General features: G+C 36.1%; 1 protein-coding gene across 1 annotated transcript in view; it reads right to left on the bottom strand.

Annotated features, from left to right (window-relative positions):
• Positions 1–1,201: 1,201 nt before the first annotated feature.
• The window catches only part of NDUFS4 (NADH:ubiquinone oxidoreductase subunit S4), a 47,786-nt gene continuing 34,727 nt past the window's right edge, over positions 1,202–14,260 (bottom strand). The window contains exons 3-5 of the mRNA XM_054185210.1: positions 10,067–10,239; positions 5,768–5,841; positions 1,202–1,410 (exon numbers count right to left, since the gene is read on the bottom strand). Of these exons, the coding sequence (XP_054041185.1) occupies positions 1,307–1,410; positions 5,768–5,841; positions 10,067–10,239 (351 nt within the window). The 3' untranslated portion in view covers positions 1,202–1,306. The remainder of the gene's footprint in view (positions 1,411–5,767; positions 5,842–10,066; positions 10,240–14,260) is intronic.

The following is a 14,260-nucleotide window of genomic DNA, read 5'->3' on the forward strand; positions in this document are numbered from 1 at the left end:
AATTCAATAGGAAGATGAATTGGAATAACAGTTCTTGTCTGTAATAGGAAAATAGCAACATCAGCCAACTGGTTGATTACTTTGAAACTGGGTCAAAAACAATGCTTTAAACAAATGTTAGCCAGCATATAGGGCAGCTGGTTAAAACTGAAACAAGAATACTCTGGGCAACACAGGCAACACAAGGTAGTTTTATGCCTTCTTTTAGCTGGAATCCAGTGCATAATACTTACACTATTCATTAGATCTATGTGGAGAGAGCTGTCTCAACTGTTTCTTTTGTGACAGTTGGGATAAAACTCTCAGTTGCATATTAAAAAGGTGTACCCTCCCCCAATTTGTAATAGATTTCACTGATCATGTGTTGATATCTCAATGTGTTAAGTAAAAGTTAAAGTGAATAAATCAAAAGCCATAGATACGTAAACAAGGATGCCAAACATAACACTGTGCATTATTAAAATTAACAATTTAATGTCATGTAAGAGAGGTTGTATATTCAATCTGAAGGCTGAGATGCTATCACCACATCTCTTGTTAGGCAACAGGAAACCTCAATGTAGATAAACATGTAACTAGAAAAAAAAAAAAGAGAACTATAATTATATAATTAGTATATGCTGATGCTGTGTGAGGCACCCAACACTCTTCTGACTTAATTTGTGCATATTTAACTGGTTTAGCTTCACTTTTGAAGAACATCACAGAGAAACAATTGCAACCTCAATCTTTTGGACTAGACCTCCCCCATATCCAACAAAAATACCAGCACTATCTATACTAGTCATGAATGCTTCTAGAATAATGACAATATTAATTTGGGAGAAAGGAGATTATATAATATACATTTATAGAGAACAGTCTAAGTTATAGTCAAATGTTATGTTTTACATACTATACTTCGCTCTTCAATTGACAAACTTCTCTTGTATAGAAAGAAAAAAACACAGCTTCTATTGAGAGAATTTGTATATGCAAAGCTGATAAGTTTAAACCAGATAGTGAATATAAAGTTACCATCAAAGACAAACCATAATCTTTAAAGTTGCAGCTTATTTCAAACATTCCTTTTGATAGATTCCTAGTACAGCAATTTTTTAGAAGTATGAACACTCCAAATCTCCTCTATTTATAGGGAAGTTTGTAACAGGTTCAATTGGAGACATCAAAAACATTTTAAATAGACATCACAAGATGCATCTGTAGTTTAAAGGTCAAATTTATTAGGAGATTAAGAGATGTATTATACATGGACTATAAATATAGCACAGCTGACTTTATTCACAGTCAGACAGCCAATGCCAACCTATTTTGTAGACACCCTTGTTCTTTTGTTCCAAGAAAAGTTTGCACCATAAGACTTGGATTTAGGTTTTGGAATCTTCTTTTCTTCAACGTCATAGCTCCAGCCTGGAGGTTACAGGGGAAATGGTGGGGGAAAACAAGAAAAAAAGAGAATTCTAAATATTCTCAACATACAATATAGAATAAATGTGACTTAAACCTTTTAACTTTAGCATCTTTTTCTCCACATAGGCATCCACTAGTTTATTCCTTTGTATTTGGCAGCAGAGAATACTGAAATGCCACAGATGTGACACATGCTCGTTCTCTCCATCAGATTTCACCGTACTACATACCTCCATTTTCTTTACTCCTGCAAAATACTTCACAGTCAGTGAAAAGCCCAACCGGGAACACTGACTGTCCAGCAAGTTCCTTGGTCCGCAACTACATAGCATCACAGAAGCACTAAGGCTCTGAGTTTGCTGGGACAGGAAATGAAAATAATGTGGAAAAATGAAAATGAAATGTGGAAAAAAATAGCATACAAAAGATCAATCCCAAAGGTTGGGAGAGACGGAGACCTTGGAAAGCTGGAGAAAAAAGAAGGGTGGGAGGACCAAAGAAAGGAAGAGCAAAGAAAAAAAACTTCAGCCTTAGAAAGGAGTTTAATACTTAACATTTTTATAAGAACATAAAAAATTAGGAGTAAAAGAAAAGGGAATGAAGTGATAGAAGACAAGTAAATTATGTGATAGTTAAGCAAGAGAAATGCTAAAAAATGTCAGAAAAGAGGAGGTGGAGACATCAGTGTTTATGTAAATCAAAATGCAAATTGGTTGCAGCCTCCAGGTGCCTGGAAAGTTGCCAGGGCAGCACTCAGTATTCCAAAGTTTGGTGTCTTTAGCTGCAACATTTCACTCAAAGTTGAGATACTCTAGTTGAAGGTAGAAGTGGTTAAGTATGCAGTTTTAACTGATACTGATAAGATCATACTTTTCTTCCTTAGTTTTAAACCAAAAACTCGTTAAGTTTTAAAAGATTTAACATATATCTGAATTTTTACAACATTTAAGATGGTCACATAAAACACTGAAGATACACCTACACATCAAAACATGTTTTGTAAGATACATCAGTAGTCACATCACTGTGCCTCAATTTTGTGTATTCACAAATGACACACAAACATTTTCTTCATGGCTGAACCAATGTTAATTTCCAAGTTAACTAGTCTCCATAAGATATACTGGAATAGAGGTTTTAAAAAGATATTCTTTCCATTTGTGAGAGCACTGGCTTTTGCCTCCTGTTCTGATTAAAAATATAAGCTTGAGTAAACAGCCAGAACTAGATCCAGAGACAGACTTTGGTATTGCAACATTCAGCACTAAAACACCTAACTGTGAGGCACTTGGCTGCTGGAATGGAATCTACAGCCCCATGTTATTGCTTCATCTTTTTATACACTAGAAAGAGAGGAGCCGAACGTCTCCAACAGAGATTCACAACTGCCAGCACAATGACTTGGGCTGCCATAGCTATCCAAAATCCACAAAGTTAGTCACATCTAACTTTGGATTGCGAGAGGCCACCATATGTGATAGGTTTTCACACTCTAGAACACTCTCCTTGAGTTAGGCACCTTCAGTCGCCCATGCAGAGAGCAGAAGTCACTTTTACAAAAATACCACAGTGTCGGGGGAGGTTATTCTTGCCCAGAACCCTGCCATACAAGCCAAGTGGACAGAAAGCAGATTTCATCGTCTGTGGAAGAATACCCACATCACCCGGCTAAAGGTTATTGTGGAGTAGAAACGCTCTCCATCCTTGTTACTAAAGCTGTATGTTTTTAAACAACTGCCTTGGTGATGTCGGACAGGACAAAAAAGAATTTAAGTCCACAGGCTGAAATTTTAGTTTTGTCCAGTTAGAAGTGTTTCCTCCTTGCCTTGACTGCAGACCATCCTCAGCTGTCATATTTTGGACAGAAATCTCTCCTGACACTGTATTTAGTACTCTTACTCCTATATTCGAAAACACATCAGATGGGACAGGCAGAAGGAGAGCTTGCCTAAGTTCTGTGTGCTAAGTCCTTAAGCGAGAAGGAACTCTTAGGTTTCCCAATCATACCAAAATACCTGCAATATCTAGGATTTGTAGAAATTAAACTTGAGGTTCTTAAGGAATTTTGTAATGGAAAAGTTGGGTGGTTCATACAGGAAGGACAGAGAGGTAAATATTTGTGTTCCTCGACTTCGTCATGTTTCATTAACACATAAGTTTAGAAGCAAAGTTCCATTGTAAATATGTGTCTAAGTTTCAAATTTCTTCCTAAAAGCTGAATTAAATATTGTAAAATTTATATTTTATCAGCTCCATCTGATAAGCATAAAATTAAGCCACCTTAAATAAAAATGGAATAATAATATAGGCAAGCTATCATCTGCAGAAAAGTTTGGTACATCTCAATTATCGTAAAATTAAGGGTGCAAGCTAAATGAATATTGAACTAGTAATACTAATACTAAGTCACAGACTTAGTTTAGTTGGTAGAATTTCCTTGTAGTTTTCCCACACAATGGAGATGCATTACTAATTCAGTGAAGGCATAAACTTTCTACACTGAACAAATGCAGTACTTTACTTGAATACACATTTTGAAAAGACAGAAGATAATATTTCCAAAGAGATGACATAAGTAGCTCATTAATATAGTGATATATTGGCCAGAATTCTTTTTTTTTTCTCTTAAAGGCTGAATTTCCTAAGAAATAGGAATAGCATGAACAATACAGAAGCATAAGTAAAGCACTATCTGTTTCTCCCAAATTTCATACTTGTTCACAAAACATTAAAAAATACTATTAAAATTGCACAGTAACTGGTATATCCAATGCAAATATGATGATCCCATTACTTTCTTAGTGAATACAATTTATTTTTCAATAAAACTAAGACTATTAAGTTAAAAAAAGATCAATTAGAAGAGGAATAGAGGAATTAAATACTAGCCTTTACTATTAAAAAGTGCAAATAAATTGCGCATTACATGGCTTAGCTTATTAATTGTATAAGTTAATGAACTTATACTGGTCTTGGTGTGTACGACATAAGCCATCTAACAACTTTACACAATTTGGTCTGACCAAGAAACTTTATGATCAATTTACCCCAGCCTAAATACAGTTGAAAGCTGCAGACCACAGGGAAGACTTCTGAAGAAGCTTATACTCCATGTGCATTATTCCTGGCTTTAACTCAGTGCAACTAATCTTCCTCACAGCCATGAGCTACAAGCATTAAGCCTACCTCTCTAGGGAAAATGAAACTGATCTAAAAAAAACCACCACAAAAAAATGAGGCTAAAAATTCAGAACAACACATAAAAGGACAGCTGAATATTCAAAAGGCTGAGATTATGGATACTGCTTGCAGTACTGTAATTCTGTGAGAAAATACAAGCCTAAATACCCAAATAAGTTTGCAGATACAGTCCTTCTGATACATCATTAGCATTAAAATATTAAGTAATGATACTGGGGTTTCTACTATCTTTTTCTCAAATATGATCAATCATCAAGTTATGTGTTTAGACTTTAGTATGATACTTGGAAGAGTTAGGTACAACCTCCTCAAGATGGGTAGCGGAGCAGGAGGTGCTGACCTCCTCTCTCCAGCCACCAGTGACAGCACACGAGGAAATGGAATTAAGCCGATCAGGGAAAGTTCAGATTGGACACTGGGAAAAGGTTCTTCACCTAGAGGGTGGTCGGACCTTGAAACAGGCTCATCAGCGAAGTGGTCAAGGCATCAAGCTTGTCAGAGTTTAAGAAGCATCTGGACAATGCTCTTAGTCATGTGGCTTAGTCTGAGGCAGTACTGTGGAGCAGGGAGTTGTACTTGATGATCCTTATGGATCCCTTTCAACTTGAGATATTCTGCGACTCTACGATAAATGCGTTCTGCAACATGGCCAAAATTTAAGTCCAACATGCTTACTTGGTAGTCACTTAATTTTAGTTTTTCTGATTATCAAATATTCACAAGGGTTCTGATAGTCTTTCTGTAAGTACAATTCAGATGGTCACATCAAGCCTTCAGGCAAAAATCCCACTTCCATGTAGCTGGGAGCCCCAGACTGGGGTACTTTAATACTCTTAAAGCATTAATATTAATTTTCCTCCAAGTGCTGAGCAAGGCTCAGTTCTCATTCAAAACACAGATACTTACAAAAGCATTGCAATAGTAATTCCAAGAGCCTAGAACACTTTTCCAGAAAGCCAAAGGCCTAGATTCAATGTCTTCAGCACCCTTGGAAATATTTCCCCCGTTCTCCTCAAGTAGAGCACTAATGGTCTACCAATTTTGTGGAATAGAGGGAAGGTACTTTATCCTGCATTTTTTCCTGTTGTTAATACCTCGAGATCAAGATTGCCTATAGAAAGCTGAATGCCTCATACCCAGTATGTACAATACATACCATTTTTTTCAGCAAAGGCAATGGCATCTTCTTTAGTAGAGAAAGGAAGAACCATGTTGGATAAAGGATCAGCTCTGTAAGAAATCAGATGACAAATTTTAAGCACATTTGAAATATAAAAATAATTATATCTGTATCTCAAATGCTAGTCGAGTGCTGTATTGCACAACTTTTTTTAGTATACCATCCCACAAGCCATTAAAAATCCCTTTATTTTTAATTATTTCCAGGATTAACACTTTCTGCAGAGTATTGTTTCATTATTTCAGTCTGTTAAACTTCCCTCACAACTCCTTGCAGACATTAATTTTTTAAGTTTTTTATTAGACAAACATGTCTAACCACCTGCCAAGGTTATAATACGTGCTCTGCAACTATCTTTTTGATTTTTAAAGCTGCCTAGTCCCTCCCTTTTTGGACGATCTGGAGGATTAAGGTAATTTTGAACATTTCAAGGAAACCAGGAGTCTGTAGAGCAGCTGGGGAAGAATAATCTTATACAGAAAACAGCAGAATATCAACATAAGTAGAGAAGGCATTAATCAGAAACTGAAAAGTATGCAAAAAACCTCAAGAGTTCAGCTTTGGCTGAGGTGACCTCCAGGAATTATCCAGTACAGCAAGCAGATCTCAGGCCACCACTGAAAACAAAGCTCAGAAATGCGAACTGGTAGCTAACTAAATACACAGTCGTTAGTTTTAGATTATCAGCTATTCCCCAACTGCATTTCTGAAAGGAAGCAAACAGCAAAAAGCTTTCTGCAACAAATTAAAACCCCATTTAGAAAAAAAAAAACAAACCTGCCTTAGTTGTTGCTATAAAAGCTCAATTTAAGAACAATGACAAAGGATGAAAAAGAAATAAAGTTCTCAAAATCAATCTACAAAACTTTCGGAGAAATAAGGTACCAACTGTAGTAGCACAATGATTAGATAATGCTTCCCTAAGACAACACTGCGCGCAAGCCTAGGAGACAACCAGGACGACAAGACCAAATAGCAACAAACTATTGAAGGAGCTGCCTCTCAACTGTTCTCTCTTTGAAGCCAGAAGGGTAAATGAAGAGAAAAAGCAACCGATGATACATTGAACTCTCTACAATAAAGGACAAAGCCTGTGACTGGCGGAGGGAGAGGGGGAAGGGGGGAATCTAGCTTCCAGCAAAGACAACATTTTATCTCATGTACAAATGGAAAAAATGGAGTTCACCATATATCCAATATATTCCCCAATAAAAAAGAGGAAAACAGGATAAAGGCAGAAATTACACTTTCACAAGCCACTAAGAAGGGCTTCTTAAAGACATTTGAAGATTTCTCTTACAAAGGGAGTAAGGAGAATTACAAACCAAGAATTAGTCCATGATGTGATCAGTGGAAAATCAAGCAACCCAAATATATGACAATATTGTGACAACTTTTGCTTATTTTTCTTGTCTTCCATGATTGGTGAAAAATCTTCTCAACACTACTAAGCGGGAACAAAGAAGTTTAAGTCTGAAGTGTAGTGAGGGACTGCTGCCTGTTCAGAACTGCAAGTGCGGTGAAAACCTTCCAGGACAGAGGCAGTTTGGAAATGAGAAATGTGCAGAAATGATTTGTTCTGTCTTCATGTGGGGTCATCTTTCATCCAATCTAAATACAGCTTTCTGGTTCCTTTCCATAAATGAGCTATCCAAGTGTTTAAGTTTGTGATAAGTGGTAGCAAACTGGAGTTCAGCGCGGCCAGCATCATGTCCTGATAGTGTCAGCAACATCAGTGCTGCAGGATTCCCTATACCTGCCCCAAGCTGCTTTACCAGTCACTGCAAACTGGGATTCCACATTTTATTCTCTTATGAGATCTTGTACAATGGAAACCATGCATTTCCCATTTTTCTTTGTTTACAGCTTTATACTAAAAGATGTACTCAAGAACTATCCATAGGCCTTCCTATAATGAAACCTCCCAATTTAAAAAAAAAAAGAATGCCACGGGTCCATTTTATTTCAATCTACATCTGGATAATTTTCACTGAAAAAAACCCCAATATCAAAGAAATAACAAATGCAACAAAAAAAAAAAGCAAACAAGACTGTAAAATGACAGAAATATAGCAAAGACCTACAGGTAAAGAAGTATATTGAGTTGAGAGGAAAAAGGCTCTAATCCCTAGACCCTAAAAGGCTCTAATCCACTAATCCCATTACATTATTCAAAAGTAAATGGGAAAACTTCTAAGAACTGTTCTTTGCAGAAATTAAATCTGAAGAGAATAATGTCTTAGGTGTTTCCAGGTGTTGAATGGTAACTTGAAATTGCCAGACTGTCTGCTAATAGTTTTTTTGAGAATTCCTTAAAAAATGAACAGGTACGAACTAGTTTACAAACGCCTTAACCTATCAATTCTCAACACAGCACTTGCTTTTGGCCTCCCTGGAGCTTACTTGCACAGGAAATATTCCTTTCCGTACCCCAAAACAAAAATGCATGCAGAGATGGATTAATTCAAAACAGCCGTTCCTTATTAAATTCCCACAATAAACTCAGTGCAGGACAATTTCACGTACAGGTAAGCCCTTAATACCATGGCTCATTTTTCTAGGTGGTTTATTTAGCACAAATGGTTATCACTATTAGAAAGGTTAAAAGCCATTGTTTTGGCTAAAACCATGCAAAATCCCACCCAGAAAATAATTTGTCTGGGGAAGCTAAAGTCAGCAGAAAAGGAAAGAGGGATTAGAAGAAAAGTTAAATTCAACCTGAACTAAAGCAGTTGTTAATGGCACCTGTTACAGTCTTTTAATATGTGCAGTGGTATAAATAGACCCTACTGTAGTGGCTAGACACTAGGGGACACACATGAGGGAAAGGTGTATTGCTGGTCAACAGTCTGTCACTTAATCAGTTTAGGCCCCAGGAAACAACCTGGTCATTTCTAGCTACATGTAGCAGCTACTTGCAGTAGTTGAGTGACCCAAGGCATACATGTATTAAATCACGGAAATCTTACCCTCTGAAGCAGCGATTTAAATAAGCTTAGGAAGAAATGGTGTAAAACCCCAGGACATGCCTAAGATGACGTCACTGCTACATACAGGCTTAAAGTTTTAAAACAGGTATTTTAACAGACTGTTTAAATACAATTAATATTTTAATTCATACTCAGTATTTTTTCTCATCTAATGATAGTTGAGCTTGGCTTCCCTAAAGCTTTGTAAAACCAGTACAACCGAGATGTTACAGGTGAGCCTCCTCAACTTTTTACGGGAGACCAACATAACAGGAAGACTTGATTTAAGAGGTATCTTGAACTAATATTTCTGGATACACTTATTTTTATAAATAAGTAAAAAAAGAACAAAAAAATCATTCTGTGACCAGACTTAGAATGTTCATAAATCTCAAAAAATGCACCCTCTAATTATTTCATATTTAAGTTTTTAAGTTTTTTTTTCATAGAATTTTGTGTTCTGTCATCGCAAGTGCTAATATGATTGCAGCCAGAAATTTTCCTTCTTGAAGTTTGAAAAATAGTGGCTGATTTTTTTTATATAGAATAATTAACTTTTCTCAATATGCCTCAAACAAGACAGTTTCAAATCAAAATTACAGTATTGTCAGGAGAATTGCTGGCATAGTCCTCACAGTTTACAGGAATTCCAATCACACTGTAAAATGAAGGTAGCATATTTATATAGCGAAAAAATAATTAAACATTAACTGCATCCAAGTTACAATTACATCTCCAAATTATGGCATATTTAGCTAAGATTAGTCCTTTTCTGGATTTTGGCATATTTAAGAGTTTTTACTACTAATATTAGCAACATTGAGACAAACAGCGTAATATTTTAAATAGGTCTGTTGTTTGTTGTTTTGTTTTTTTTTTAAATTAGTTACGGCTCCTCATTTCAGACCTTCAGGATATTTATAAAACTTTGTAAAAAAAATACAGAAGCTAAGTATTGCTATTTTATGTTTAACCAAATTTAAAAGATGTAACTGAAAGCTGAGAATGATTTCCTGCTTCAGGTAACTAATAACTTTCTTTCCCTGATGCTGCCATATACTAGTATCACCACAAATGTAATCATTGAAATTTCTGGTTGTTAACACCTTTTTCAAACTCTTCCAGATAATGTTGTGAGCTAAAAATCTACTTTTAAACATAACAGATTATTATTCATATGACTAACAAACCCAACCACTTACTGTAAGAACTGTTAAAACACAAGCAGACTTACAGGTAGAAAGGACATTTCAAACTTAAAATTTACATGATCAGTAAGAGCCAAATAAATTCAGTAACTACTCACGTAGATGCCCAGCCCATTAAAGGGTTCTCCCAGCGCTCCCTGTTATCAAATTCCATCTTCCATTTCTTCGTATTGTTAACTCCTGCCTGCATTGCATTACGTGCTGGAACAAAGATGTGAACTTTTCTGGTTTTGATGTGCTCATCTGGAACACCAGTTAAAGCAGTGATATCCTGTGAAAAACACAATGGAACTTGTTAAAAAAGGGTTCACATCAAACGCTTAAAAAATAATACTGCTTATGCTTTTCACATAATTTCGCGCTTCATTTCCATTTTTTAAGTTACAAAAAAAAAAAAATATTGCAGAAAAGTATGCTATGAGTCCATGTATAAAAATGAAGCTGATACATGTTGGGGCTGCTATCATCCTGCTCTCCCTGGCTGAATTAGATTTCACATGGATCAATTAGCTGAACCTGCTCACCTCCCAGCTACACAACTGCTAGTGCCAAAGGAGGGACAAGACATTCCCTTCCATCCTCTGACCACAGCTGCAAAGTCAGGACGCTCCAAGTAGCACCAGCTAAAGCAAATGCGGGAGTGTATAAACTCTTCTTTCTCCCCTAAAGAGGGAGACTACACTGAGACTGCAGAGCAGGTACTAGAATTCAGCTCTCTTCTCTGACCTTTAGCTATTACATAAAATGGACCCCCTCATCATATTTAAAGCTATGAATATCAGCTTTTGACAGTCAATTATTCTGTTGATGTTCAAGATCAAGACAGGAACATTTGATACTGGTAATACTCTTCAGTAGTTTTGGGAAGGACAAAAGGATTCAGGAGATTACAACCTTCAAAGACAACTGAAGTTTGATAATGTCGTATACAGTCAGTAGCTGGATGCCCTCCTCTACTAATGCTTGGCTTGTGAGCCCTCAACAAATGAGCCTAACAAAGATAAAAACCGAAGGAGCACAAAACCAGCCTAAAAATATTAACTGACAAAGAATAAGGAAAAGCCTTGAAGAACTGCTGTGAAAAATTACCCTCAGCAGCATCTGATATAATCAAAGTGAACTTTCTCGCTAAAAACTAAACAGTAATTACATAAAATTAACCTGTCAGTTCACCCTAGCAGACTAAAGAGTGAAATCAAACATCAAATCCATCTCTAAGGATGCTAAACTACTCCTGTTCCTTACATACTTAAAAGGCCAGTGGGAGCTCCTTGGTCTCCCTCCCTGCTCTCCCCTCCCCTCTTCTCCCCAGGAACAAGTGGTACATGGGTAAAAGTCCAAAAAAGTGCAGCAAGACATTGGGCATATTGAACTCATCTTGCCAGTACTGGCATGACTTGAATTAAAAGGCAAACAAGTTTAAATAAAACACTGTGGCTTTACATGTTTGTAGCTACTAATTTTATGGGATTTTGTTTTGTGGCAAACTTTGAAGCTCTTGCTGCTGTCACCAGATTATCCTTTGAAAGGAGGCAAGTCTCATTTTTTGTTTTACTTCAGAAAATAAATTTTAGGAGATCAGTCCCTCAAACTACACAAGGCAGCAAGTTTAAAGCACTTGACTTGTATTTGCAATTAGAACAGCAGGGGAAACAAACAAGCGTGCACACTGATTTTTCAACTTCTGACATTTCTACCCAGACTACCAACAGAAACTGTCAAAATATCTTAACAATTCCATTATAAAAGCTTTCATTAGGACCAAGTAATGTTTATTTTTAATATGAGTCTAGCAGTGATATGAAAAAGAAACACTACCAGTCACTGGAATGTTGCAACACACACGTTAAACACCTCCTGACAGACTGGCATTTCTGACTGCTAAAGCTTAAACCACAGTTTTAGAAGAAAATAGCTTAAAGTTTTCTTATTTGAATTGGCAAAGTGCTTTGTTTAACAAAAAGGATTTTTACCTGCAATAAAGTTTGGTGGGGCTTCAATGTTTCAGCTTGCCTGTTTACAGAAACAGGCTACTATATTAGCCTTTATTTCTGCATTTAGCAAACATATCTATTGAGAAAATGTAAGAATAGTCACAAAAAAAATTCTTTTTCCACTCTGAAATAGTCTGCTAAACGCAAAAATGCTGTTTGTTATCATCAAATACCTCCAAATATGCAAGCTTCAAAATAGCTCAAAATTACGAAATTTTTTTACTACCATTATTCTCAGCAATTGATATGTCAATTATTAATTTTATGCTTCAGATTTAGAGGGGTTTGAATTGTTTCAGAATAATCTGGAATTATTAAAATAAGATACTATGTTAAATAACATTATGGAAATATGCAATTTGCTCTTTTGGAGTCCCCACACCAGAGAATCATAAAAAACGTACACATTAGTGCATATAGAACACAATCTAAAAAGAGTATTAAAACCAGAAAATGCTATGAGGTAAGCGTAGTAAAGAAATGTCTAGACTTGTTCATCTGGATGAAAATAAAACCAAAACGCCAGACAAACCTTAAGTCCCTTCAAGCCATGTTTTTTCGGGCACTCAGTTGGCTCCAAATCAAAGTTATTTCACTAATAATATAGGATTCATCCCATAAAAATCTTTTCAAGGTGAAAACTACAACCTGTCTACTTTCTGAAACTAAAATATCTACATGGTGTTGCTAGCTCTTCATACTTTGATTCACTATAGCTAAAGTTTCCATGCCTTCTGGGAATCCAGCGATTGTTTATTGATATCTTCCCCATTTTAAAGCTGGCAATTGAACAGACAGTTGTTAGGACAATGAGTTTCTGGTTTCTGAAGCCCAAGTTGTCCTGACATAAAATCACTGTTTTTGCTTGCTGTAGACATGTAAGGTACTGTAGCATAGCTGAGCTGTTGCCAAAGATATGGAATAAAAAGGCTTGGCATCTATCACATACTTGACACCTAAAGAGCACAGAAGCTCTAAAATTCCTATTCCCTGTAGGCGCACTCTTAGTCTAGACAAACTGATTTCTCACACTTTTAAAATGCATTACAACACTCTATTGTGATCATTTCATCCACACAGCTCCAGCTAGTGACAGAAGAACCTGTCCTTTAAGCGACATTTCAATGGGCTAAAGCTCCCGCTCCAAGATGCCATTAAAACAATATAATACTTGAAAAGAAGTATGCTGCACTGGGTTGAACCCTTTACTGTGTCTTCAGTGCTTTGTTCTGAGTTCAAGTTCTCATTGAAACTACCTGTGAACCAACTTTCCAAAACAAAGATGTTTTTGACAGCTGGTTTCACATTACTATCTCTTTTTTTTTTTTTTAAGTGTTCCTTACTGAATTTTCCTATATTAGCATATTAAAATACCAGTGAGGTGTTCAGCATTCGAAATTCTAAATAATAAGGTGACAATATAAAAGACTTGAGATTTGAACTATATAGGTTTGCTTTATTAAAAATTAACAACCCTGCTTCAAATTTTTAACACAGCCTATTATCTAAAAGGTGTATTCTGACATTGTTTTTCTTGATATATATAAAGGTGTGGTTTTTTAATAACAATGTCTGAATTATTTGTAATTCAGAAATATTAAAATCCTCATTTTGAGGCATTTTCTCTCTTCTTGGAGTAAGCTGAGAGAGACAAAACACTTTTTTAAACAGCAAAAATCACATCAAATTGTGAAGAGGAGGTTTTGTCTTTATTATAACTTACACTATTTAAGAACACTTGTCATGGTGGAAAGCCTGTTAAAGCTGTTCTGGAAAAAGTAATAAGAAATGACAAATGTGCCATACAGCAGGGAGAAAAACTGGTTCACAGAGGCAGTGTCAATGAAAGTAGTATTCGGCATGAAGATGACTTTTAAAGGATATCAGATTTTCCTTCTTTTAAGTACTCCAGTAATAGCACAAATTCCAAAGGGGACAAGAAACGGAACTCTATAATTCAAGGGAAAGAGACAAAATGGTTGAAAGTATCTCTGAAAACAAGTGTTTTTTAATAGATGGCTCAGGTGTGCATAAAGGTGTTGTGTTTCTCCTATGACATTTCTCTCCACACATCGATAAAAACTGTACATAACCACTATCAACTATCTAGTGTTTAGCACCCCCCCCCTTTTTTTTTTTCTTCAATAAAGGAAACAAGGAACAAGCAATGGGAAGTTGATGTCAAAACACAGAAAAACCTCCCAGCAAGCTTCCAGCAGCCACCCAGGATTTAGAGTCTTGCTAGCCGCTCTCTTTTCAATACCAGAATTTCACACATTTCAATGACCATTATGACTT

Source organism: Rissa tridactyla, chromosome Z (assembly GCF_028500815.1).
Source record: "Rissa tridactyla isolate bRisTri1 chromosome Z, bRisTri1.patW.cur.20221130, whole genome shotgun sequence".
NCBI classification, from domain to species: Eukaryota; Metazoa; Chordata; class Aves; order Charadriiformes; family Laridae; genus Rissa; species Rissa tridactyla.